Source organism: Gracilinanus agilis, chromosome 2 (genome assembly GCF_016433145.1).
Source record: "Gracilinanus agilis isolate LMUSP501 chromosome 2, AgileGrace, whole genome shotgun sequence".
Taxonomy (NCBI): domain Eukaryota; kingdom Metazoa; phylum Chordata; class Mammalia; order Didelphimorphia; family Didelphidae; genus Gracilinanus; species Gracilinanus agilis.
The window spans coordinates 292,677,761-292,701,409 of record NC_058131.1 but is presented as its reverse complement, the minus strand read 5'-3'; the positions used below and the strand labels follow the sequence as shown (position 1 = coordinate 292,701,409).

General features: G+C 37.5%; 1 protein-coding gene across 1 annotated transcript in view; it reads left to right on the top strand.

Annotated features, from left to right (window-relative positions):
• The window catches only part of SLC6A2 (solute carrier family 6 member 2), a 61,506-nt gene extending 48,379 nt beyond the window's left edge, over positions 1-13,127 (top strand). Inside the window, 6 exon segments of the mRNA XM_044661409.1 lie at positions 1,269-1,397; positions 3,410-3,509; positions 4,336-4,436; positions 7,083-7,250; positions 12,005-12,076; positions 13,104-13,127. Of these exon segments, the coding sequence (XP_044517344.1) occupies positions 1,269-1,397; positions 3,410-3,509; positions 4,336-4,436; positions 7,083-7,250; positions 12,005-12,076; positions 13,104-13,127 (594 nt within the window).
• Positions 13,128-23,649: the final 10,522 nt, after the last annotated feature.

Below are 23,649 nucleotides of genomic sequence, written 5' to 3'. Positions count from 1 at the left end.
ATTCATCTATTACAACTCCCTCAATTTATATAGGAGGAAATTGAATCTAGAGAAGATGAATAAATTGCAGTTCATTTCCTCATTTTCCCCATCTCATTATGTGGGGTGGGGAAATCAGCTATGAAGAACTTTGAAAATATCATATAATAGATTGTGGAACAGCTTTATATAACACTCCCTTTCCCTTTGCATGTGCAGAGAACTTTAGAGTCAATCAAGCACTTTTATTGGCAAAATCTCATTCAAATTTTACAGTAACTCTGGCAGCTGGGAGGGAGACAGTTAGGATGACAAACCAGGAGGGAGTTATCTTTACTATTCAATAGAATCAGAGAGATTGAATGATTTGACCTTAGTCACATGGAAAGTTAATAACAGAGAAGGAAGGGTTAGAGCTAAATCCCCTGGCTCCTTCCTTTTCTAGTATGTTTTCAATTATACCAGATTGTCTAACAGGGAATTCAAAATACAACATATCCATAGTTACCAAAAGTGCTTGTATGAGGAGACACCTCTTGAATATAGGCCATCGTGTTTGGTTGGCATCACTTTTATGTATGGATCTTATACAAAAAGGGGCCATTTATACTTCCCATCTCTTTATCCTGCCTTGGGGTAACATGTTCCTGTCTTCCACATGATATGCTTTGAAGGGCAGCCAAAGCTTTTCCTTTCCTGACCAGATATGCTCCCTTTACTGACTTTCCATGGTTCCTAGAATGATGGCTGTTAAAATTACTGCTTTAGTTTAAAGTATGGCCTCCCAAAGACCTCTTTTAAAATGTAAAAAAGTGACTTCATAGAAATGCAAAGTATGACATGTTAAGTAATTAGTACGTATTATATGATTATCAAGTCTTTAGTAGAGGGCAGAGTCCTGAGGAGGCAGCACTTGAGGAACAACTTCATTACACAAGTTCATGCATATACACGGTAGCTCTAGTGATTTAGATAGGAGCAGAATGGAAGAGTGATTCAAGGATGGGGAGGGGAAGGAAGGATTTGTAAGAAAAGTTATTAGAGGCCTGTCCATGAATGAAGACGTGTCTCACATACCCATCTAGTGAGGCTTGGACATTTTTCTCAGAGAACTGATACAGGTCCCCAGATGGTATGTTTCTTGGTATTGGCTGTTTCCTGAGAGAGCTGCCCCTTCCCCTCTCTACCCATTTGCTGGCTCCTTCATGATATCTTTCATCCTGCTGTTGGGCAACCATGGTCTCTTTTTTCACAACAAAGGATTCTGTGCTTGTTATGGTTCTTTCTAGATGGGAGGCATGGAGGCTGTCATCACTGGCCTTGCAGATGATTTCCAGATCCTTAAGCGTCACAGGAAACTTTTCACATTTGCTGTCACCTTTGGCACCTTCCTGATGGCTCTGTTTTGTATCACTAAGGTAAGTTGTTGACTGGGGAAGGTGTCAATGGGAGGAGTTTCTGAAATCACGTTTTTGTCAACCACTGTTTCTGGTTAAACCTATTAGCTGGGTAGGGGGAAAAAAAGCCTAATCTTAGTTTTGAGTCCTTAATTCAAGACCCAGCTCGACCATTCTAGCTCTATGACATTGGGCAAGTGATTTCTCTAGTCTTGACCTTAGTTTCTTCATTTGCCAAATAAAAATCATAATTCCTTGCCTTGAAACATTGTTGTGAGGATCAGCTGTTATAATGCATTTGAAAATAGTTTGTAAAACATAAAGCAGTCATAGGATCATAGACTAAAACTAGAGGGAATTTAGGGTCCATTTAGTCCAACCTTCTTATTTTACAGATGAGAAACTGAGGTCCAGAGAAATTAAATGACTTGCTTTAGGACATATAGATAATATATATGTATACATATTCATATATACACATGTGTATGCATAAAGCTGAGATATCAGTATTTCTATGATCTTTAAAAAACAAAAACGAAAACAAAAACAGACAACCTTGCTTTTTCTCTTAGAATGGATACTAACTATTGGTTCCAAGGCAGAAGAACAATAAGGGCTAGGCTATTGGGGTTAAATGATTTGCCCTAGGACCTCTTGTCTCCAGGACTGGCTCTCTATGCACTCAGACACCTAGCTGTCACAGTGTGACTTTTTGAGATGATCACTTTGTCAGAAACATGTTTTAGGGGGCAGGGAAAAATACACAAAGAAGGAAATATACTACTTATGGAGTATTTCATGGAGGAGTCTAGAAAATAAGACCTTCTTGGTGAGCTAAAGCAACTTTGAGAAAGAGTTACCACTCAGATCCTTTCCACTTAGATATCAGGCATTATTTCCATTCTTTTTTTTTAAATTGTTTAAACCCTTAACTTCTGTGTATTGGTTCCTAGGTGGAAGAGTGGTAAGGGTGAGCAATGGGGGTCAAATGACTTGCCCAGGGTCACACATCTGGGAAGTGTCTGAGGTCAGATTTGAACCTAGGACCTCCCGTCTCTAGGCCTGACTCTCAATCCACTGAGCTCCCCAGCTCCCCAATTATTTCCATTCTTGCAATTATCCAAAATTCTTTCCTTTCTCCAACAACTGCCCTCCTCCCTTATCTAGTCAGTTGCCAAGTCCCATTAACTCTACAAATACCATTAGCACCATTCTCTTCTGTGTACTTACAAAGTCACCTTCTTTGATTAAGCCCTCATCACTTTTCACTTGAACTATTATAATAGACTCTTTAACTGCTCTTACATCCCCTCTCCTCATTGATTCATTTTCCACATTTCTGCCAAAATAGGTTATGTTATATATTTGCTCAATAATAATCAGTGATTTCCTATTGCTTTGAAGATAAAATACAAATCCCTTAACCTGGAATTTAAGGATTTTTGCAATCTGGTCCCCACCTACTTTTCTAGGTGTATTTTATCTTCTTCCTGCTCATATACCCCAAATTTCAGCTCAAATGGACCACTGATGCCCCCCAAAGTTGCTATGCTATCTCTCCCTCCATTAATTCTTAAAGGCTATCCCCCAAGCCTCCATTTTCTCTGTCTTTAAGACTTTTTCATCCTTAAAGGTTCTACTCAGGAAATATCCTCTCCATGGAGCCTTTCTTGATCTCCCCATTTAAAGATGGTTTCTCCTCAAATTTTTTCTTAGAGTACATGGCATAGATCTTCCCTACAATTCCACCATAGACAATATTGTCCTATATTAATGTGTTTCCACATCATATTCTCCCTCATTATATATTAACTATCTTCAGGGGAGAAATCATTTTACATTTGGGTATCTGTTATAGTACTTATCCCACTCCAGCTTACCCCAAGAGAACCTAAGTTCCTTGAGATCTAGGACTGTGTCATTTTTTAAAAATCTTGGAACACCAGGCTCTTCTTCACATAGTAGGAAACAAGTAATTTTTGTTGAATTTAAGTGAATATGAATTTTTTGGGGGGGTTTACTCTGTGCTTCAGGGTGGAATATATGTGCTGACATTACTGGATACATTTGCTGCTGGAACTTCCATCTTGTTTGCTGTTTTAATGGAAGCCATTGGTGTTTCATGGTTCTATGGTAAGTGTTCTCGATCCTCTGAGGTCTTAGAGAGACTGTAACCTCCACACTGGTCTGGTATGTAGGTTTGTTGCAGAAGTGGTGAATTGTAATTGTGTTCTCCTCTTAATCTACAAAGATAGCTCCAGATTATCCATTTAATGGATCAATCTTGAAAATCTTTAACATAAGCTTGCTTCATACTCCTGGACAACTAGTTTTTGACACAAGCTGGCATGTATGTAGGAGCATCTTATAGGAGCAAAGATCTAGGACTGTATTCACAGGACAGTTAGTCCAATCCCCTTATTTTATAGAATAGGAAACAGAGGCCACTGGGCTTTAGTGACTGGCCCAAAGTTGCAATGTAGTAAGTAAATGTACCAGGATTTGAACATTCGACTTCATATCTGGAACTTTCCTCTTTCCCAAAGCATAAATCTTAAGATTAATAATTTTTAGGAAAAGGAAGTTGATCATATGATTCAAGTGTTAACACAATGCCTTGTTTATTGGATTATTTATTATTCTAAATTATCTCTATTCCATCAATAATCAAGAGGAGATGCTGTCTGTAGGAAAAAAAATACCAGATACCTTTTAAGAAACAAAACTGCTTTCTTGCTCATTTACCACAGGGTAGGTCAGCATTGGATTTGACTTTATGAGGTATTATTAATTACTCTAAAGAGTAGCTATTCTGTTTTAGGTGGTATTTGGGCATCTATTCCTGTTTGTGATTTATCTTGGATAAATGTTTTGTGCTTGTCTAATGTATATATATATATATATATATATTTGTGTGTGTGTGTTTGTGTGTGTATGTGTGTGTGTGTGTGTTCCTCAGGTGTGGACAGATTCAGCAATGATATTCAGCAGATGATGGGGTTCAAACCCGGACTTTACTGGAGGCTCTGCTGGAAATTTGTGAGCCCGGCCTTCCTATTGGTGAGTAGTTTGGATTGTTGAAAGAAGGACATGGGGACATGGAATTATGTCTCCCGGGCTGTAAGGGATGTGAAACACTTTGGGGATAAGGATAGTGTACTTAATTTAAAGCCATTTCTTTTTGTCATCTTCCATAGATTCAACTATCACTTCTATTAAGAAGGTTTTCAGATAGATATGTTCAGTCCTTGTCTCTTTCCTGAGATACTATTTTCCTAACTGCCAAATCAATTCAAATTGGATGTCCTAGATATCGGAAACTCAAAATGTTCAAAGAACCTATTATCTTTCCCCACCAACTGTCTGGCTATCCCACCCCTCTTCAGATTTCCTATTATCATCTTCCATGTCATTAGCTCACAACCACAATAATCATCCTCCTCAGCTTACTCAGACTCACTCCACATATGTAGTATGTTGTCAAATGTCACTTCTTTATTCAGAACATATATTGTATAAGTTTCTTTTTCTCTCAACTCTCCCATATATAACCTAGTTCAGATTCTCATCACCTTTTTCCTGGGCTATTGTAATAGTCTTCTAATTGGTCTCCTTGTGTAAACTCCCCTTTCACTCCAGTGGTCCATTCTCCACTTAGCAGACAAAGTGATTTTTCTAAAACTGACCATTTGTTATTCAGTCATTTCAGTCATATCTGACTCTTCATGACATCATTTGGGATTTTCCTGGCAAAGATACTGTAATAGTTTGCCATTTCCTTCTCTAGATCATTTGATGGATGAGAAAAATGAGACCAACAAGGTTAAATGACTTTCCTAAAGTCACATAGCTAATAAGTGTCTGGGATCAGATTTGAACTTGAGTCTTTGTTACTTCAGATCCACCGTTTCATCAACATTGGTAGTTCCCTGTAAACTAATGTCTTCCTTTTGGCATTTAAGGTTCTTTATAGCACGACTCCTTCCTACCTTCCCAGTATTCTTATGCCTTATTCCCCATCATATATTCCATAATCCAGCTACACTGGCCTATCTGTTGCACACACATGACACCTTATCTTTTATTTAAATGCCTTTATACTGTCTATTCATCATACCTGGGGATTCTCTCCTTCCTCCTCTCAATCTCTTTGCTTCAATGGTTTCCTTCAAAATTCAGTTCAGATCTCATCTTGTGTAGGGCTTTTCCAGTCCCCCAATGCCTCTCTGAGATCTCCATCTATTTCCACATATGTATAGGTATTTATTTACTTACATGTTGTTGAATGTGCAGTATTTGAGAGGATGGAACATGTTTTCCCCCTTTCTATACCTACACAAACACTTGTTGACTGACTCTTTGACTGACAAACCTTGTCCGACCTGGACCTGATTTTTAGTGACTTGCACTCCTGCTCTGAACTTTTATCTCATTCTTATTAGTTCAATTCTCATTCTCTTTCTCTTCTTTCCTTCTCTTCATTTTTTCCACTTCCTCCATAGTCATAGACTCTTAGAGCTGAAAGGGACCATCTGGGTTTTGCTTGAAGATCTCTAGTTAAAGAGGACCCACAAATTCTTCTTTTTTTAAGCCCTTACCTTCCGTCTTGGAGCCAACATTGGTTCCAAGGCAGAAGAGTGTTAAGGGCTAGGCAATGGGAGTTAAGTGACTTGCCCAGGGTTACACAGCTAAGAAGTGTCTGAGGCCAGATTTGAGCTTAGGACCTCCTGTCTCTAGGCCTGGCTCTCAATCCACTGAGCCACCCAGCTGCCCCCCCCCAACTTCTTAAAGCAACTGATTGCACTGTGAACAATTCTGATTATTAGTAACTTTGTCCTTGAATTGAACTTAAACTTATCTCTCCATAACTTCCATTTATTGATCCTGGCTTTGCCTTCAGGTACCAAGCAGAGCAAGTCTAATATTTCTTTCATTTGATCACATTTTAGATACTTAAATTATCATGTTCCCCTTTTGTTTTCTCTTTTTCTAGACTAAACATTCCAATTCCTTCAACTGATCCTTGTATTGAATTTTTATATTCCCTTCCCCATCCTTCCTCCTCTGGATTTTCTTTAAGTTATTAATGTCATTGCTAAAATATGGCACTGAGACTATAAGCAGTATTCTAGATGTAGCCTTTCCAATGCAGAATACATTGGGTTTTTTACCTTTCTGTTCTGTTCTTCCCTAGGCAGTCTGATCACAGTAGGTTTTTTTCAGAGGACATTATATTGTACCACTTACTTGTATTAAGCTACAATCCACTAAAGTCCCCATTTTTTTCCAGAGGTACTGTCATATGATCACACTTACCCATCCAATGTTGCTTTTTACTCATATTCTCCTGCCAGTTCTCTTTTTCTCTCACCTTCCACCTACTCCATCCTCTCTCCTTTCTCTTTGTTATTTTTCCCCTCATTGTCATACTTTCCTCTCTTCTTTTTCCTTATTTCCATTGTATACTTTTCTCCTCTTCCTCTTCTTCTTACTTTCTCTGTCTTCTTCCCCCCAAAACATTTATTGAGAACATACTATGTACATTCTAGGTACTAGTCTTAATTCTGTATCTTCTGCTCTTCCTCTTTTCTGAGGGCAGGGACTGTGTACTCCTTATATATTTGTATCTCAAGTATTTACTATGGTGTTTGGTACACACTAAATACTTGGCATTTGTTAAATCAAATTCTCTTCTTCCCTCCTTAGTTCGTGGTGGTTGTCAGCATCATCAACTTCAAGCCCCTCACCTATGATGATTATGTCTTCCCTTTGTGGGCCAACTGTGTGGGCTGGGGCATTGCCCTCTCCTCCATGGTATTAGTGCCTGCCTACATTATCTACAAATTCCTGAGCTTGAGGGGTTCCTTAAGAGAGGTGAGTACTCTAGGTAGGACAGAATNTATATATATATATATATATATATATATATATATTTGTGTGTGTGTGTTTGTGTGTGTATGTGTGTGTGTGTGTGTTCCTCAGGTGTGGACAGATTCAGCAATGATATTCAGCAGATGATGGGGTTCAAACCCGGACTTTACTGGAGGCTCTGCTGGAAATTTGTGAGCCCGGCCTTCCTATTGGTGAGTAGTTTGGATTGTTGAAAGAAGGACATGGGGACATGGAATTATGTCTCCCGGGCTGTAAGGGATGTGAAACACTTTGGGGATAAGGATAGTGTACTTAATTTAAAGCCATTTCTTTTTGTCATCTTCCATAGATTCAACTATCACTTCTATTAAGAAGGTTTTCAGATAGATATGTTCAGTCCTTGTCTCTTTCCTGAGATACTATTTTCCTAACTGCCAAATCAATTCAAATTGGATGTCCTAGATATCGGAAACTCAAAATGTTCAAAGAACCTATTATCTTTCCCCACCAACTGTCTGGCTATCCCACCCCTCTTCAGATTTCCTATTATCATCTTCCATGTCATTAGCTCACAACCACAATAATCATCCTCCTCAGCTTACTCAGACTCACTCCACATATGTAGTATGTTGTCAAATGTCACTTCTTTATTCAGAACATATATTGTATAAGTTTCTTTTTCTCTCAACTCTCCCATATATAACCTAGTTCAGATTCTCATCACCTTTTTCCTGGGCTATTGTAATAGTCTTCTAATTGGTCTCCTTGTGTAAACTCCCCTTTCACTCCAGTGGTCCATTCTCCACTTAGCAGACAAAGTGATTTTTCTAAAACTGACCATTTGTTATTCAGTCATTTCAGTCATATCTGACTCTTCATGACATCATTTGGGATTTTCCTGGCAAAGATACTGTAATAGTTTGCCATTTCCTTCTCTAGATCATTTGATGGATGAGAAAAATGAGACCAACAAGGTTAAATGACTTTCCTAAAGTCACATAGCTAATAAGTGTCTGGGATCAGATTTGAACTTGAGTCTTTGTTACTTCAGATCCACCGTTTCATCAACATTGGTAGTTCCCTGTAAACTAATGTCTTCCTTTTGGCATTTAAGGTTCTTTATAGCACGACTCCTTCCTACCTTCCCAGTATTCTTATGCCTTATTCCCCATCATATATTCCATAATCCAGCTACACTGGCCTATCTGTTGCACACACATGACACCTTATCTTTTATTTAAATGCCTTTATACTGTCTATTCATCATACCTGGGGATTCTCTCCTTCCTCCTCTCAATCTCTTTGCTTCAATGGTTTCCTTCAAAATTCAGTTCAGATCTCATCTTGTGTAGGGCTTTTCCAGTCCCCCAATGCCTCTCTGAGATCTCCATCTATTTCCACATATGTATAGGTATTTATTTACTTACATGTTGTTGAATGTGCAGTATTTGAGAGGATGGAACATGTTTTCCCCCTTTCTATACCTACACAAACACTTGTTGACTGACTCTTTGACTGACAAACCTTGTCCGACCTGGACCTGATTTTTAGTGACTTGCACTCCTGCTCTGAACTTTTATCTCATTCTTATTAGTTCAATTCTCATTCTCTTTCTCTTCTTTCCTTCTCTTCATTTTTTCCACTTCCTCCATAGTCATAGACTCTTAGAGCTGAAAGGGACCATCTGGGTTTTGCTTGAAGATCTCTAGTTAAAGAGGACCCACAAATTCTTCTTTTTTTAAGCCCTTACCTTCCGTCTTGGAGCCAACATTGGTTCCAAGGCAGAAGAGTGTTAAGGGCTAGGCAATGGGAGTTAAGTGACTTGCCCAGGGTTACACAGCTAAGAAGTGTCTGAGGCCAGATTTGAGCTTAGGACCTCCTGTCTCTAGGCCTGGCTCTCAATCCACTGAGCCACCCAGCTGCCCCCCCCCAACTTCTTAAAGCAACTGATTGCACTGTGAACAATTCTGATTATTAGTAACTTTGTCCTTGAATTGAACTTAAACTTATCTCTCCATAACTTCCATTTATTGATCCTGGCTTTGCCTTCAGGTACCAAGCAGAGCAAGTCTAATATTTCTTTCATTTGATCACATTTTAGATACTTAAATTATCATGTTCCCCTTTTGTTTTCTCTTTTTCTAGACTAAACATTCCAATTCCTTCAACTGATCCTTGTATTGAATTTTTATATTCCCTTCCCCATCCTTCCTCCTCTGGATTTTCTTTAAGTTATTAATGTCATTGCTAAAATATGGCACTGAGACTATAAGCAGTATTCTAGATGTAGCCTTTCCAATGCAGAATACATTGGGTTTTTTACCTTTCTGTTCTGTTCTTCCCTAGGCAGTCTGATCACAGTAGGTTTTTTTCAGAGGACATTATATTGTACCACTTACTTGTATTAAGCTACAATCCACTAAAGTCCCCATTTTTTTCCAGAGGTACTGTCATATGATCACACTTACCCATCCAATGTTGCTTTTTACTCATATTCTCCTGCCAGTTCTCTTTTTCTCTCACCTTCCACCTACTCCATCCTCTCTCCTTTCTCTTTGTTATTTTTCCCCTCATTGTCATACTTTCCTCTCTTCTTTTTCCTTATTTCCATTGTATACTTTTCTCCTCTTCCTCTTCTTCTTACTTTCTCTGTCTTCTTCCCCCCAAAACATTTATTGAGAACATACTATGTACATTCTAGGTACTAGTCTTAATTCTGTATCTTCTGCTCTTCCTCTTTTCTGAGGGCAGGGACTGTGTACTCCTTATATATTTGTATCTCAAGTATTTACTATGGTGTTTGGTACACACTAAATACTTGGCATTTGTTAAATCAAATTCTCTTCTTCCCTCCTTAGTTCGTGGTGGTTGTCAGCATCATCAACTTCAAGCCCCTCACCTATGATGATTATGTCTTCCCTTTGTGGGCCAACTGTGTGGGCTGGGGCATTGCCCTCTCCTCCATGGTATTAGTGCCTGCCTACATTATCTACAAATTCCTGAGCTTGAGGGGTTCCTTAAGAGAGGTGAGTACTCTAGGTAGGACAGAATCAAGAACTGATTACAAACACAGAGTTGAGGGAATAAGGGCAAACATTTTGGCCATTCAGTACCCAGAAAAATGAATTAGTGATTAGGGTTTAGGGTTTCAGAACACCAGTTATGAAAGGGACCTTATGGATCATTAATCCAACCTTCAAGTTTGATAGATAAAGAAACAGCTTCAGAAAAGGACAAAACTTTATCAACATCCCATAGGAATCTAATGTCAGATCAGGGACTACTCTCATAGACAAAGCTATAAGAAACTTTAAAAATCAGTTATATTTCCCATCATCCTTTTATTTCACAAATTAAGAAATTTTGGTGTAAAGTGGTTAAAGGATTTGACCAGGGTTATAAAACTATTAAGTAGCAAAACTGGGACTCAAACCCAGGTCTTGTCAAATTTTTGAGTCATTGCTAATTTTCTCCTCTCTTGGCCACTGGAAAGCAAGTTTGGATGATAAAAGCTATTATGGGTGAGGATGTCAATTCCTTAAGGGCAAGGGACAGCTTGTCATTTTGTATCTGCATCATTTCCATCATGTAGCATAGTGCTTGCTGATAGTCAACACTTGATAAGTATTTCTTATTACTGCTAGGATACAATTCTTTTCAGAGCACCCAAAAGGTCATCTATGGTTTCCTCAGTAATCTACTCATTTTATCACTAATAACCAACACCACTATGTCTATCTTACATCATTCTCTGTCTACCAGACTTTGTTTCGCATGGGTAGAACTTTTTGACCCAACTAGACTGTAGTAAATTGGACAAACATTTATTAATGGCTTGCTGTATGTAAGGTAGTATGCTGGAACTGTGGGGTATCAATAGATTTATTTTGTGATTTTGAGCTAGATGAGAACTTAGAGAAAACAACCCTTCCTCCCTTCTCTTTCATAGAATCCATGATTTTCTTCTATAGTCAGCTCAAATACTGCAGAGCCTTTCCTGACTGTTCCCTGGCCCTCAGATACTAATATCCTCCCTCTCAATAACTACAGAATTAATTTTGCACAACTATTTATATATACATCACTATCTACTTGTTTCTCCCCCTCCCCTCATATAATATGTTCTCCTCGACTTTAGGAACTACTTCAGTTCTGTCTTTGTATCTTCAGTGTTGAGCACGGTTCCTCTCACATGATACTTAATATATACTCAATGAATAAAGATTGATTGCTTGGAGCTGTGTAATCCAACCCCATCATTTTTAAAGTAGAGGAAACTGAGACCTAGAGTGAGGAATATGACACACAAAATATGGAAAGTAGCTGGAACTTGAACTCAGAACCTCTGACTCTAATGTTCTTTCCACAACAACATACCATGAATTTCTGAAGGAGCTTAAAATCTCTGAGTACAGAGGCTACAAAGCCTTATTATTTTCTGGCATTCCCCACAATGCCTACACATCATATGTGCTCATGAAATACTCATCTAATTTCTTAAAGATAAATCCAGATTTCCATATGCTAAACTCATTTAAAGTGGGGTTAACCTCCATTCCCATTGGATAAATAGGCGTTGATAAGATAGTTTACTTTGTGTTTCATATCATACGAAGAAAATTGAAGAAATATTAGAAAGGTGATTTCTTTGGAGGTAACCTCCTTCAGTCACATACTAGATCAGTCCCACTTTGAGCGGCAGCTGGCATATTTGGGAAGCACTGACTTTCTCTTGTCTCTTTCTGCTTAATTCTTAGAGACTGGCTTACTGCATTACTCCGGAAAATGAGCACCACCTTGTGGCACAAAGGAATGTCAGGCAGTTCAAGGTTTGTACCTGTCCCAGAACTTCCCCAAGAAGCACATATCCAGAGTAGGTTTCAGAACTGGGGCCCCTGTCACCATGGTAATAGGGCAGAAACAGAACCACCTAGGAAAATATGGAGTAAAAGTCAACAATCTGGGGAGTTCTCACAAATTTCCAAGAATTATAATCCGTGTTGAGGTAGGGTTTCAAGAGAAGTATAAAGTTATTGCGACTGGAATTTGGTGACCAAAACTATGTTCCATAAAGATTATAGAACATCAAAGTTGTAGGGGAGCTTTAGAAATATTCATGACCAAAATTCTCATTTTGTAGATAAGGAGAATGAGATCCAGAAAGGGGAAATGACTTGCCCAAAATCACACAGCTGGAATTTAGAATCTAGCACAGTGCCTTGAACGTGGATGCTAATTTAGACCTTTTGATTTCAAATCCAGTGTCCTTTCTATTACATGGTTCTCCCTGCTTCCTGAACTGCCCTTGTTTTTATCTCCTTTCTTTTGTTCTCCCATTCTTCCACATATTTTGAATGGTTGATTGTTGGGGATCATGTGGAGAAGTGAAATAATAGGAAGTATAGAAATAGTCAGAAGGTCAATGTGGAGAGTTGGTGAAGAAGGATAAAGAAGGGTAAAAAATACAGTGGAATATAAAGTGGGTATAAGGAATGGAAATAGGGTAAAACTTGCTCAGAGTGGCATATATGGGAAAGATTACTCCTTATTAAAAGTAGAACAAAACTTAGCTCTACTTCTCATAGCTTTTCTTTTCTTTTTTATCCTGCTCACAGTATGGAGGGAGTGGGGGAACTGTTTAAAATGCCAGATGGTTTGGGCAATAGAGGGAAGGTAGTGAGAATCTAAAATTTCTTAAAAAAACAACAGACTCTTAGAGAAGTAACATTATGTATTGGGTAAAATTCTGGACTTAAAGTCAGGAAGGCCTGTATGCAAACTCTGCCCCCAAAATTTACTAGCTGTAAGACCTTGGGAAAAAGTGACTTTTTTTTTAATGAATCTTTTATTTTTCAGCTCCAGCATTGGCTAGCAATTTGACTGCACTCTCCTGAGGAAGAACCCTATCTTCTGTAACACGTTCAAATGGGATTAGTGACAATGTCAAAGTTGAAGCCCTCTTGATTGTATTTTACCAGTCACTGTTGAATTGACCCATGGATTCTGTTAAGGGGAGAGAATTTTCCTTTAAGATTTCTTTTCCTCCACTTATTTGTAAATTAATTCATTGAATCTGGTTTTTACTTCCCTTTGAGCCACTGGTTTTATGGATTACTTGCTGAAATAGATTTGCTAAGGTTTAGGGAAGACATGGGTAGTGAAGGGAATGGGAGAGACATGTTTCTTCACGCAAAGCCTCTATTACTTGCAAAACGTTAAGACAAGATAATGTCTGTGGTTAATACTGGTAAACCCTTGTTTAATCAGTTGGTTACTACATTCTCTTTGAGAAACACATTTAGATGCTTGCTGCTATCCCCAATGTCATACTGGGCTGAATTCTACATCCTTCTAAATTATATGGTATGAATTGACATGTTGTTATTCTCAATTCTTCCCCTGCCTGATACTTTTGTTTTCCAGAGAAGGAGAATGGGAGAGCCGGGTCATTTCTGTTCCATTTAATTTGTAATAAGATGGATAGGTTTGGAATCATAACTTAGGGAGCCACAGATAATGCTATAAGTTATTCTCTGATATGTGTTTTAGTAACAGAAAGTAGTTTTCTAAAATTGATAATTTAGAGACTTTTATGTATCGTGTGAGATAGGTTCACTTGCCTTGTTCAGTTGACTTTAATGCTTCAGTGGATCCATGATTCATTGCTGTGGGTGCTCTTTCCTCTGGTGCAGATTGCAACCCTTCCACACACATTCTTATCTTGGAGGATTCTTGTGCATGTATTTCCATCAGTTGTGCATAGGGATGCTAGAGATATTCCTCTGGGTTGATATTTCATGAAAATTGGTGCAGCACTTGGAGACTTCCAGTTTCTTAAACATGAGAGGCAAATCTTATTCTATTGTCTTTTCTGATATTTCTGCCAAAAAGAAAATTTCTTGGTTCATAGCTGCATGGGTAATTCTTTCAAATAATAGTTCTCTTTTGATCCAGAGAAACCAGACCCCCAACTTTGTTGTGATATTCAATGAGGCCTCTTTTTCTTCCCCTCCTCATCAAATAACTAAAGATAGCTCTTGAATTCTGTGTTAGTTGAAAGGAACAATGGCCTGGGTAATCCAGAATTAATGCTGGTTTGTTCATGGGATGACCAGATGGGTTGTTATTGTTGTCATTTTGCAACGACTCTACCTTCATAGTTTGTTGTCATTGAGATTGCTTTTGATGGAATTTTGGAATACCTGTGGCTGGTGGGAGGATGAACCAGGAGCTTGCTTAAAGGACAAAGAATAACTGCTCTGGACTAAAGATACATCATCATAAGCTAACCAGTAGAACTTCCATGATCAAGTAGATCATTGAAAACTATATCTGTTTAAAGCTAAACTTGTGGAGATTCATGGATAAGGGGCCTCATAGAAATAGATAGTGCTGTTCTTATTCTTTTCAGCAGAGAAGCAAGAAAGCTTATTTACAGTTTTCAGAGCATCAGTCCTTGGGATTGACCTAGTTGATTTTGAGACTTCTCCTAGAGAAATCAGAAAGAAGGCCAAAACTATGCAGTTGATTATTTTCTCAGCTTGGGACTTAGCTTCTTTGCCTAGTGCCAAAATACTGCTTGCCAATTGATCCTATTTATTTGTTTTTAACCTAAGTCTATACAGGATCCAGATGTAATCCACTCTGGATTATAGCATGTGCTTCCAGTTTTGTGATTCTTACCCCAGAGCTCTCCCCATGATGTTTCATTAGTGAAGATAAGATAGATAGTCTGGTCACTTTCCAAAAGTTAGCAGGGAGAGAGTATATGTAGTGGGAATTTAAATTAAATAAAAATATAATTATTCACATTTCTATGTGACTTTAAGATTTATAAATCACTTCCCTCATAACAACCTTATTAGGTCAACAGTGCCAATATATTCATCTCCTTTTTACAGATGAGGAAAGTGAGATTCAGAGAAATACAATGATTTGCCTAAGTTCACATAGCTACCAAGAGTCAGTATTAGGATTCCAATTCATGCCTTCCAACTCCTAAGTTAGCATGCTTTCCACTGTACAACATTGTTTTTCAAAACAATGAATCAACAAGGAATTAACTAACTGACCTAAAAGTTGTATTAATTTAGGGCAGGTCTAGGCCAGAAAATACTTTAATTGGATGTCCCAGTTCAATAGTTATAGGTAATGTCAGCTCAAACTGGTTCATACTTACTCTTAAAAAAAATCAGTCCCTGAATTTGGTTTGGAGATTGGCCCAATTAGTGCTGTAGTGCTGGTTCTTTCTAATTGCTGGTTCATAGCTCAGCTCAATTGCAGTTCTACTGAGAGTAAGAACTTGGGTTCTCATCACCATGCTGTATGGCCTTGGAGAAGACATTAACTTCAGAGACAACTGTGCTTCACAGAGAATAAAATCATAGAGGAGAGATGAGATACTTCTTGTGTCTAAACTGATTGAAGATGCATTGTACAAAAAACAACCATCTTTCTATTCTCTTACCCACTTGTAGAAATGTTTTGGAAGGGTGGTGAGGGCAAGAGGCTATAGGGTTAAAGAGAAACTTTCTAGAACTTCTCAAATTGGTCCTATTAATACACTTCAAGATGGGCCTCCAAGAGTTAAAAAATGAATTCTGTGAAGGGTAGGTTAAAGAATTAGAGTTGTATGACCTCTGTACTGTCTTTAAGACATTAAATACTCTTTGTCTATAGAAAAACCAACAAAAGGGCAATAATTTAAACGAAATCAGGTGTGATTTGTTGGATAAAAGAATGAATTTCTTCAATGTTAAGGAAATAAAATTCTAGAATGGCCAAGGAAGGGTTATGTGAACTGTTCATCCCCTAAAAGCCTCTGTCAGAAGTCAAATGACCCAAGTGGTTTACATTCTTGCTGTGATGGTTCTTAGCACCTTGATGTCCTTCTACCCTGAGTTTGGAATCTTTTTTCTCATAAGTCTCACCCCAAATTTTAGGTTGATAGAAGTACATAAATTTGCCAATGCCCCCCCAAGGGCAATGCAATGTTAGGCAGGGGCACAGGAGAAACATGGCGAAATAGTACTTTAGAGAAACCCAAAGGCCTGAAATATAGCCTTCAGTTTTCTACACAGAAGCAGCCCCACAGAATAATCAGTGACATCTTTGTGCTCCATTGTGGCTTCCCACTACAAAAAAGTAGATACTAATACCAAAATTGTAAAATGTTCTCCCAAGTAGGTAAATTGCTATAAGTGGGAGCCTAGACAACTCTGAGCCCAAAGGATAATTATGGCAAAAGGTATGGTGATCATATAGGGAAATGGCCAACTTTCTAGGTTTTGACAATTTGTTATTTTAATCTTTGCTCTTCCCCTCAAGACATGTATTGAAAGACCCAAAATATATAGCCTTCGTTTAAAAATGCAGAAATCTGATTTCCCAGCTTGGGTCGTGGTCACACTAGTGTAATGGACAGATGTTCAACATTCCCTTGATATTGCTTAGTCAGCTTAAAGGGTGGAGAATTAGTTCATTCATTCAATACACAGGTCTGCATCAAGAATACCATCATGTCTTGTTACCTGGTAGGGACAATCTAGACATAAGAGTGTAAGGACTGCTTTCTTATAGGAGTCTTGAGGGCTATCGTTCCCAGGATTCTCTCTTGATAGAAGAATCAATAAAGGGTTTTAGAGGAAATAACATAGCATTGTCTAGAGGTTCTGAATGTATTTCCCAAATAATTCATTATAGAACTATCATTTCTGGTGCCTCAATTAATACCACTTAACTACAGTGCCTCTTCATAGAAGTAGCTTGAATTTCCGAGGTAGTTTTTCAATCACAAGGTAAAATTCACAGGATGTCCTTAAAAGATAGGAGTAGAAGCAAAGAGGGATTATTTATTTTCTCCAATTCTTATTGGTAGATTGCAAAGATGGCTCAAAGACTGAACCTTAAGAGTTTAGCTAAGACTTCGAAATCCATAGGTATAGTTAAAGACTAGGGCAGACAGTGTCACTGGGAGCCAATAACTCTAGTATGTGACACCATTGTAGTAGCTGGGTAGTAAAGATTTGTAACTAAAATTCAAAATTACCATAACTTTCAGAATACCATTTGCTTCTCCCCTCTCATCTGGTTATTAGTATGGGAAACTAGAGTGCTTTGATTAAAAAAAAAACTGTTGTATTTAAATGGACACTACATATTACTTGGCAAAAAAAAGACAAAACAAAGTGGTGGAATGGAAGAGGAATGAAGGCATCATTTATTTTCTTCTAGTTGGTTGCCAAAGGGAAAATTATTCAGCTGTTGTGAGTTGATTACAATAATCACTCTTTGGAGCAGTAGGACATGAAAAAGAAAGGACATTTGGAGGAATGGGTGAGAACAAAGCCTCAGTGGATGTACAATGTCAGATAAGGGAGTGGGGTGGGCAGATGGGTCCAAACAAAACCTTTTATTTTTCTGTAGCTATCAGTGATTCTTTGGTCTCTAATCAGTTAAAAAGGAAAAGAAGTGGTGCTAGCTCAGAAGTTCTAAGATGATAAGTCATCTCTCCACAATGAAGTTTCCAGGCGTAGATCCCTCCCTGTGAGGTGACTTGTTTCTCTACCATAGATGAGTACTCTCTTTTTGACCAGTGGATATCAAGCCACACTAGTGGACTTGAGATTACTGATGAAACTACATATTGTCATTGGGTTTGCCTTACACTTAGACGTTTGTAAGAAAGGGTTCCTTTGTTTACATAAGTAATATTCCACTTAATTTTTACTGCTTTTTTTATAGTAAAGGTTCCCTGAAACATAGGTACCTCTGTGTACTGTATATTACTCTTTTGATATTTTTCTGTCCCATCCCCATTTGTCTCCATTTTTTGTAAAGAGCAAATACTTTTAATATCAGAAAATTAGCTAGGCAATCACTTGGTCTCACAGAGGCCATCTCTACACAAGGAACCTATTGCAAGACCTGTAAGCCTGCAGATAACAAAATAAATTATTAAGAAGAATGGAATATTGCTATCTACAGCCAGATATACCATATTCCATAGTCCCCACTGATGCCTTAATCTCTCAAAGAGACCTCCTGGGCTCTGGGCTTTCTCTTCTCAAGCAATCCAAGTATGCATCTAGCCTGAGTGATGAGGAACTCAAGAAATATACCAAAGAGGTTATTTCATAGGAAAGAAGTCATAAGGAGGTCACTGCTTTTAGACAACTTTTAGGAAAAGTGGCATGCTTCGTGCTAAATTCAAGATAGAGGTGCCTCATTTGTTGCTCTAATGATCTCCAAAGTGATTATAAATATACTGATCAAGGAGATTTGATTTATATATTGCATTCAAGACTTAGATCCACCAATGTAGCAGTTTCCTTTTACAATTGTTTAATGAGAGAAAGAAAAATTGAATGAAAGAAAGAATAAAAAGAATTCAACTAACTCCATATTTCAATTTTTCTTTTTGTTGAGAAATCTGAGGGTAGCATATCTACATATGAATGTAAGTAATGGGCTTGATCCTGTTCCTTACAAATCTAGGTGTATGTGATGTATACTGTTGTTGTATGTGCTCAAGATGTCGAAAGCTCTGGTAAATGTAGTCTCTTTTGAGATGTCTGCCTTTCTTCCTCCATGTACGTGCTTTACTGTAAATAAAGACTGTTTCAAGTGATTTCCTCTCTACATCATGGATTGTTCTAATACTGTATGAATTACTATGTCTGGTCTAGATCTATTTTACAACTTATTCTCCATCAAGGAAATGGAGACAGAACAATAAAGGATATCTTCTATGCCACCTAAGAATTTTTCTTCTTTTCTGATTGTTCTTCAGTCAGTCCTAATTGTTTTAGTTTAAAATAATTTTATTAATATCTATGGTTTTAATGTCACTTGCATTTCCCAATGGATTCTTACCTCCTCTTCCAGAGAGCTATTCCTTTTAATGAAAAAGAAAGAGAAAAAGAGAGTATGAGAGAGAGAGAGAGAGAGAGAGAGAGAGAGAGAGAGAGAGAGAAAGAGAGAGAGAGAGAGAGGGAGAACATCAATTCATCAAAACTAACCAACAAATGGAAAGAACTTGACATTCTAGACAATACATTGCCCCATCTCTGAAAAGAATAAAGAGTACCTTCTCATATTTTCTTTGTGATTAATTTTGTTTATTGTAATTTGCAGCATCAATTTCAATTGTTTTGTTGTAATTATTTTTTAATTGATTAGTCACATATGGCATTTTCCTGGTTGAGCTTACTTCACTGAATCAGTTCATATATCTTCCTTGTCGGTAGTCTTCCCATTCATAACTTTATTTAATCTTGGGATGCCTTCCCATTACATTCATGTATGAATGCCTTTTTAATCATTTCCCAATCAATAGGCATCTAATTTGTTTAAAATTTTGTGAAAATTTAAAAAATTGACAGTTTAAGTATCTCTGCCTCCAGCATCTCTGTCAAATATTTTTTAGGATTATTAGATTATAGTAATTTGCTATTAAAATTGGAATGCCATTATCTTAGGAAAATAAAAATTATGGGTAGCCTAAGCAGACTAAAGCATATTACCAGCAATTAATTGCATGAGAAATGGTATCAACCAAGAAATCATGGAGGACATACATGAGCAGAAAAATGTTGGTCACATAGCTAGTTGTGGTACCACATCAGCATAAGACCTAGAGAAAGGCCTCTTTCAGTGAGAATATTCTCTGTGTTAGATTTATAGGACATAAAAAAGTTACATGGAATTGGAACTTAATGAATGGATTGTGATCTCTGTACATGGAAGGCTGACCCATAGTGATTTGAACATTAAAGTAATTTTATTTTTTTCTCAAACTGAAAGTAAAGAACCATCTGGTCTTGAGTTGTATCATTTAAAAATTTTTACCTTTTCTGTCATAAAATCAATATTGAGCATCAGTTCTAAGGCAAAAGAGTAATAAGGGCTAGGGCAGTTGGGGTTGTGTCCTCACTCTATTATTTTTAGAGCAGGAAACCAACACTGATAGAGGTGATCACTTGGATCACCAAAGGATGAATCAGTGGTGCCAGAACTGAGCTGGGAACTTTGCTTTCTTAATTCTTAGTCTATTCTGCTATCCACTACACAACACTACCCCTACTAGATTATGTACACACCAACATTTTCTCAACCATCATCAACTCTTAGTTTTGTATAGTATATTATAGATTCCATATTGTTTTCATGTCAATTGACTCATTTGCTTGGAAACACACCAGCAAGATAGAGAGGAAGCATTACTATGGTCATCCAAAGGATGAGAAATCAGTCTCAAAGAAACTAAATGCAGTCATAGAGTAAGTCTAGATTAGAATTCAAGTTCTTCCTACCTTTACAGTCTTATACTTTCCTTTCTTTCATGCACTCTATGACTCATCTATATTGGTCTACTTGTCATTACTTATACATGACATTCAATCTTCCAACTCTATACTTTTTCATTAACTGTTTCCTGTGTCTTTGAAAGATCATGGAGAATAAGAGAGGTTTTGTAACTTTGGAGAAAAGGAAATGTCCCAGTTTTCAAAAAAGAGGAAGAGAGGGAAATTCACAAGCTACATAACACTGAATCTCATTTAAAATTCTCAAAAAATTCTAGAATATGCTATTAAAGAGATGGTTAGCAAACAACTAGAAAATGAAAGGATGGGATTTGTGCAAGGGGGAATGGGACAAAAGGAGACAGAGAAGGCAGTTGCTGGTAGTTGAGACTGAGAGGATTCTGGGGAATTTCTCTGAGGAAAAGGGGAGAGGAGAAGGACAACCCAGTTTGGATCCAGGCCTGAGGGCTTCCTGAGAATCATTCTTTAGAAATTGAAGCCTTGATTCCCTGATCAAAGCCATTCTGTCACATCTCACCCATCAAGACTTCAACCATAGAGTTAGCTAAGTTTTGGACTCCATTTTGGGAGAGATCTCTTAATCTCCTTCTCCCATTACCCAGCCTTGCTGAGAGACCCCCTTTCAGGCAAAACTTACAATTATGGAAAAGGATAGAAATAGAAAACTAGAAATAGAAATAGGAGAAGGGGAAGGGGAAGAAGCTAGGAGTGGGAAACCCAAAGGTTCCTTCCTAAGTGACAGACCCCATAGAAATAGAGAAGATGGCACCCCCAAATCCCTCTGCCCTTCACCACGTTCCCCAATCCCTGAATTGCAAATAATAAAAGCCATTCAACAGTCAGATAGCATTCCAGAGTTTCTGAGAGACAACAAGGGAGAAGGGAACCACTGCTTGATCTTGAAGCTGGACCACCCACTGTGAATTTAACTGATTGGGGGGAGGTTTGTGTGAACCCTATCCTTATTCAGGATAGGATTGGGATACCACATACCTCCTCTTATAGGGAAGCCTCACCCCCAGCTCTTGAAGGGTGGCAGGACCATCCAGGTCACCCAGTTTCTGGGTGACACCCCCTTAAAGTCTCCCAGTGTATATCAGGCCCCAGGAGAGAGCTGGAAGAGAGACTTGCCACTTAGACTTTCTCTGCCTCCCTTCTATCAAACATTCATGACTAGCCCTTTTAATTGTTACAAAAGGGAAGCAGTAATCCCAAAGAGCCTGCTTGGCTTCATCAGGAAAAAAGTTATGCTAGACTCACCTATATATGTGTATATATATTTTAATTTTTAACAGGTTTGATAGACCAGAATATTAAGGGAATGCTATAAATATGAATGTACTTTGATTTTAGTGAAGTGTTTAATATGGACACATAACTTTTTTTGGTGTGGATAAGCAATGTGGGTTAGATGATAGCACAATGATATGGATTCAGAACCAGTTGAGTGGCTGGACCTAAAAAGTAGACGTTGATGAGTGACTGTGAACTTTGGATGGAAGTTTCTGGTTCAATGCCCAAGAGTGGTCATGGGCACTGAACTAAAGAATACTAATAACTCAGATAATGGAATAAAATAGATAGTTACACAAAGCTAAGAGGTCTAGATAAAACATTGAATTCCAAAGTCAGGATCTAGAAAGATGACATTTGCTAATAATGAAATAAAAGAGATTCATATAAAGTCTCAGAGATGGGTTTAAAAATAGCAACTTCATTAAATATTCTTCATTAACTTCATTAAATAATGAGGGATATTTATATAAGCAGCAATTTGCCTAAAATGATCTTGTTTTTTGAATTACTAAATCACTATGAGTCAATAGCTAGTGGCCCCAAATTTTGATATAATCTTACGTTGTATTGAAAGACATAATACTCACAACAAAGGAGGCAAATGTTTCTTTTCTACTATGCCCTGGTAAGGTCACATCTGGCATTCTGCTTTCAGTTTGGGGTACCATGTTTTATAAAAGACATTGACAAGCTGAACAATATTTACAGGATGACAATAAGTATGCTGAAGAATTACAGATCATATCAAATGAGAATTAGAAGAACTAGGAATATTTAGCAGGAAGAAAAGAAGTTGTGATATATATCTTATATATTTGAAGAAACCACATATCTAAGAAGGATTCAGCATTTGTCTTGGATATAGAATATAAAACTAGGAATACTGGATGGAAGTTGCAGAAAGCTATATTTGTATTTTTGGTATAGACATTTTATTTTGGTATTTTTGGTAAAGACATTTTATTTTTCCAATTACTTGTAATAACAATTTCCCACATAATTTCAGAAGTTATAAGACCCAAATTGTTTCCTTTTCTCCATTCCCTCCATCTTCCTGGAGATGGTAAGCAATTTGTTCTGGGTTATACATGTATTATTATGTCAAACATATTTCTATGTCCATTTTTAAGAGAATATTCATATAAAACCAAAATTCCTAAATAAAAATCCGAGCAAACTAAAATGAAAAATAGTATGCTTTGAACTGCATTTTGACTCCAACAGGTCTTTCTCTGGAGGTGATAGAATTCTTTGTCACAAGTCACAAGTCCCTCAGAATTGTCCTGGATCATTATGTTGTTGAGAATAGCTGAGTCTTTCAGAGTTGATAATTCTGCAATACTGCTGTTCATGTGTACAATGTTCTCCTGATGCTGATTATTTCACTCTGCATCAGTTCATCTAGGTCTTTCCAGACCTTTCTGAAATCATCTTGCTCATCATTTCTTATAGCATGGTAGTATTGCATCACCGCTATTTGTTCAGACATTCCCCAAGTAATGGACATCCTTTAATTTCTAATTCTTTGCTGCCACAAAAAAGGTTGATATATATATATATATATATATATATATATATATATATATATATATATATAAATCGCGAAGTGTCAGAGCTATTAAAAATTGCAACTGGATGTTTCAGCTCAAAGTAGGTTTCATTTCATTATAAAAGTAAAAGTTAAATAACGTATTTGCTAGGAATGGTGTAGAAGGGATTATTGCAAAGATAAAAATCAAACTATGGGGGCAGCTGGGTAGCTCAGTGGATTGAGAGCCAGG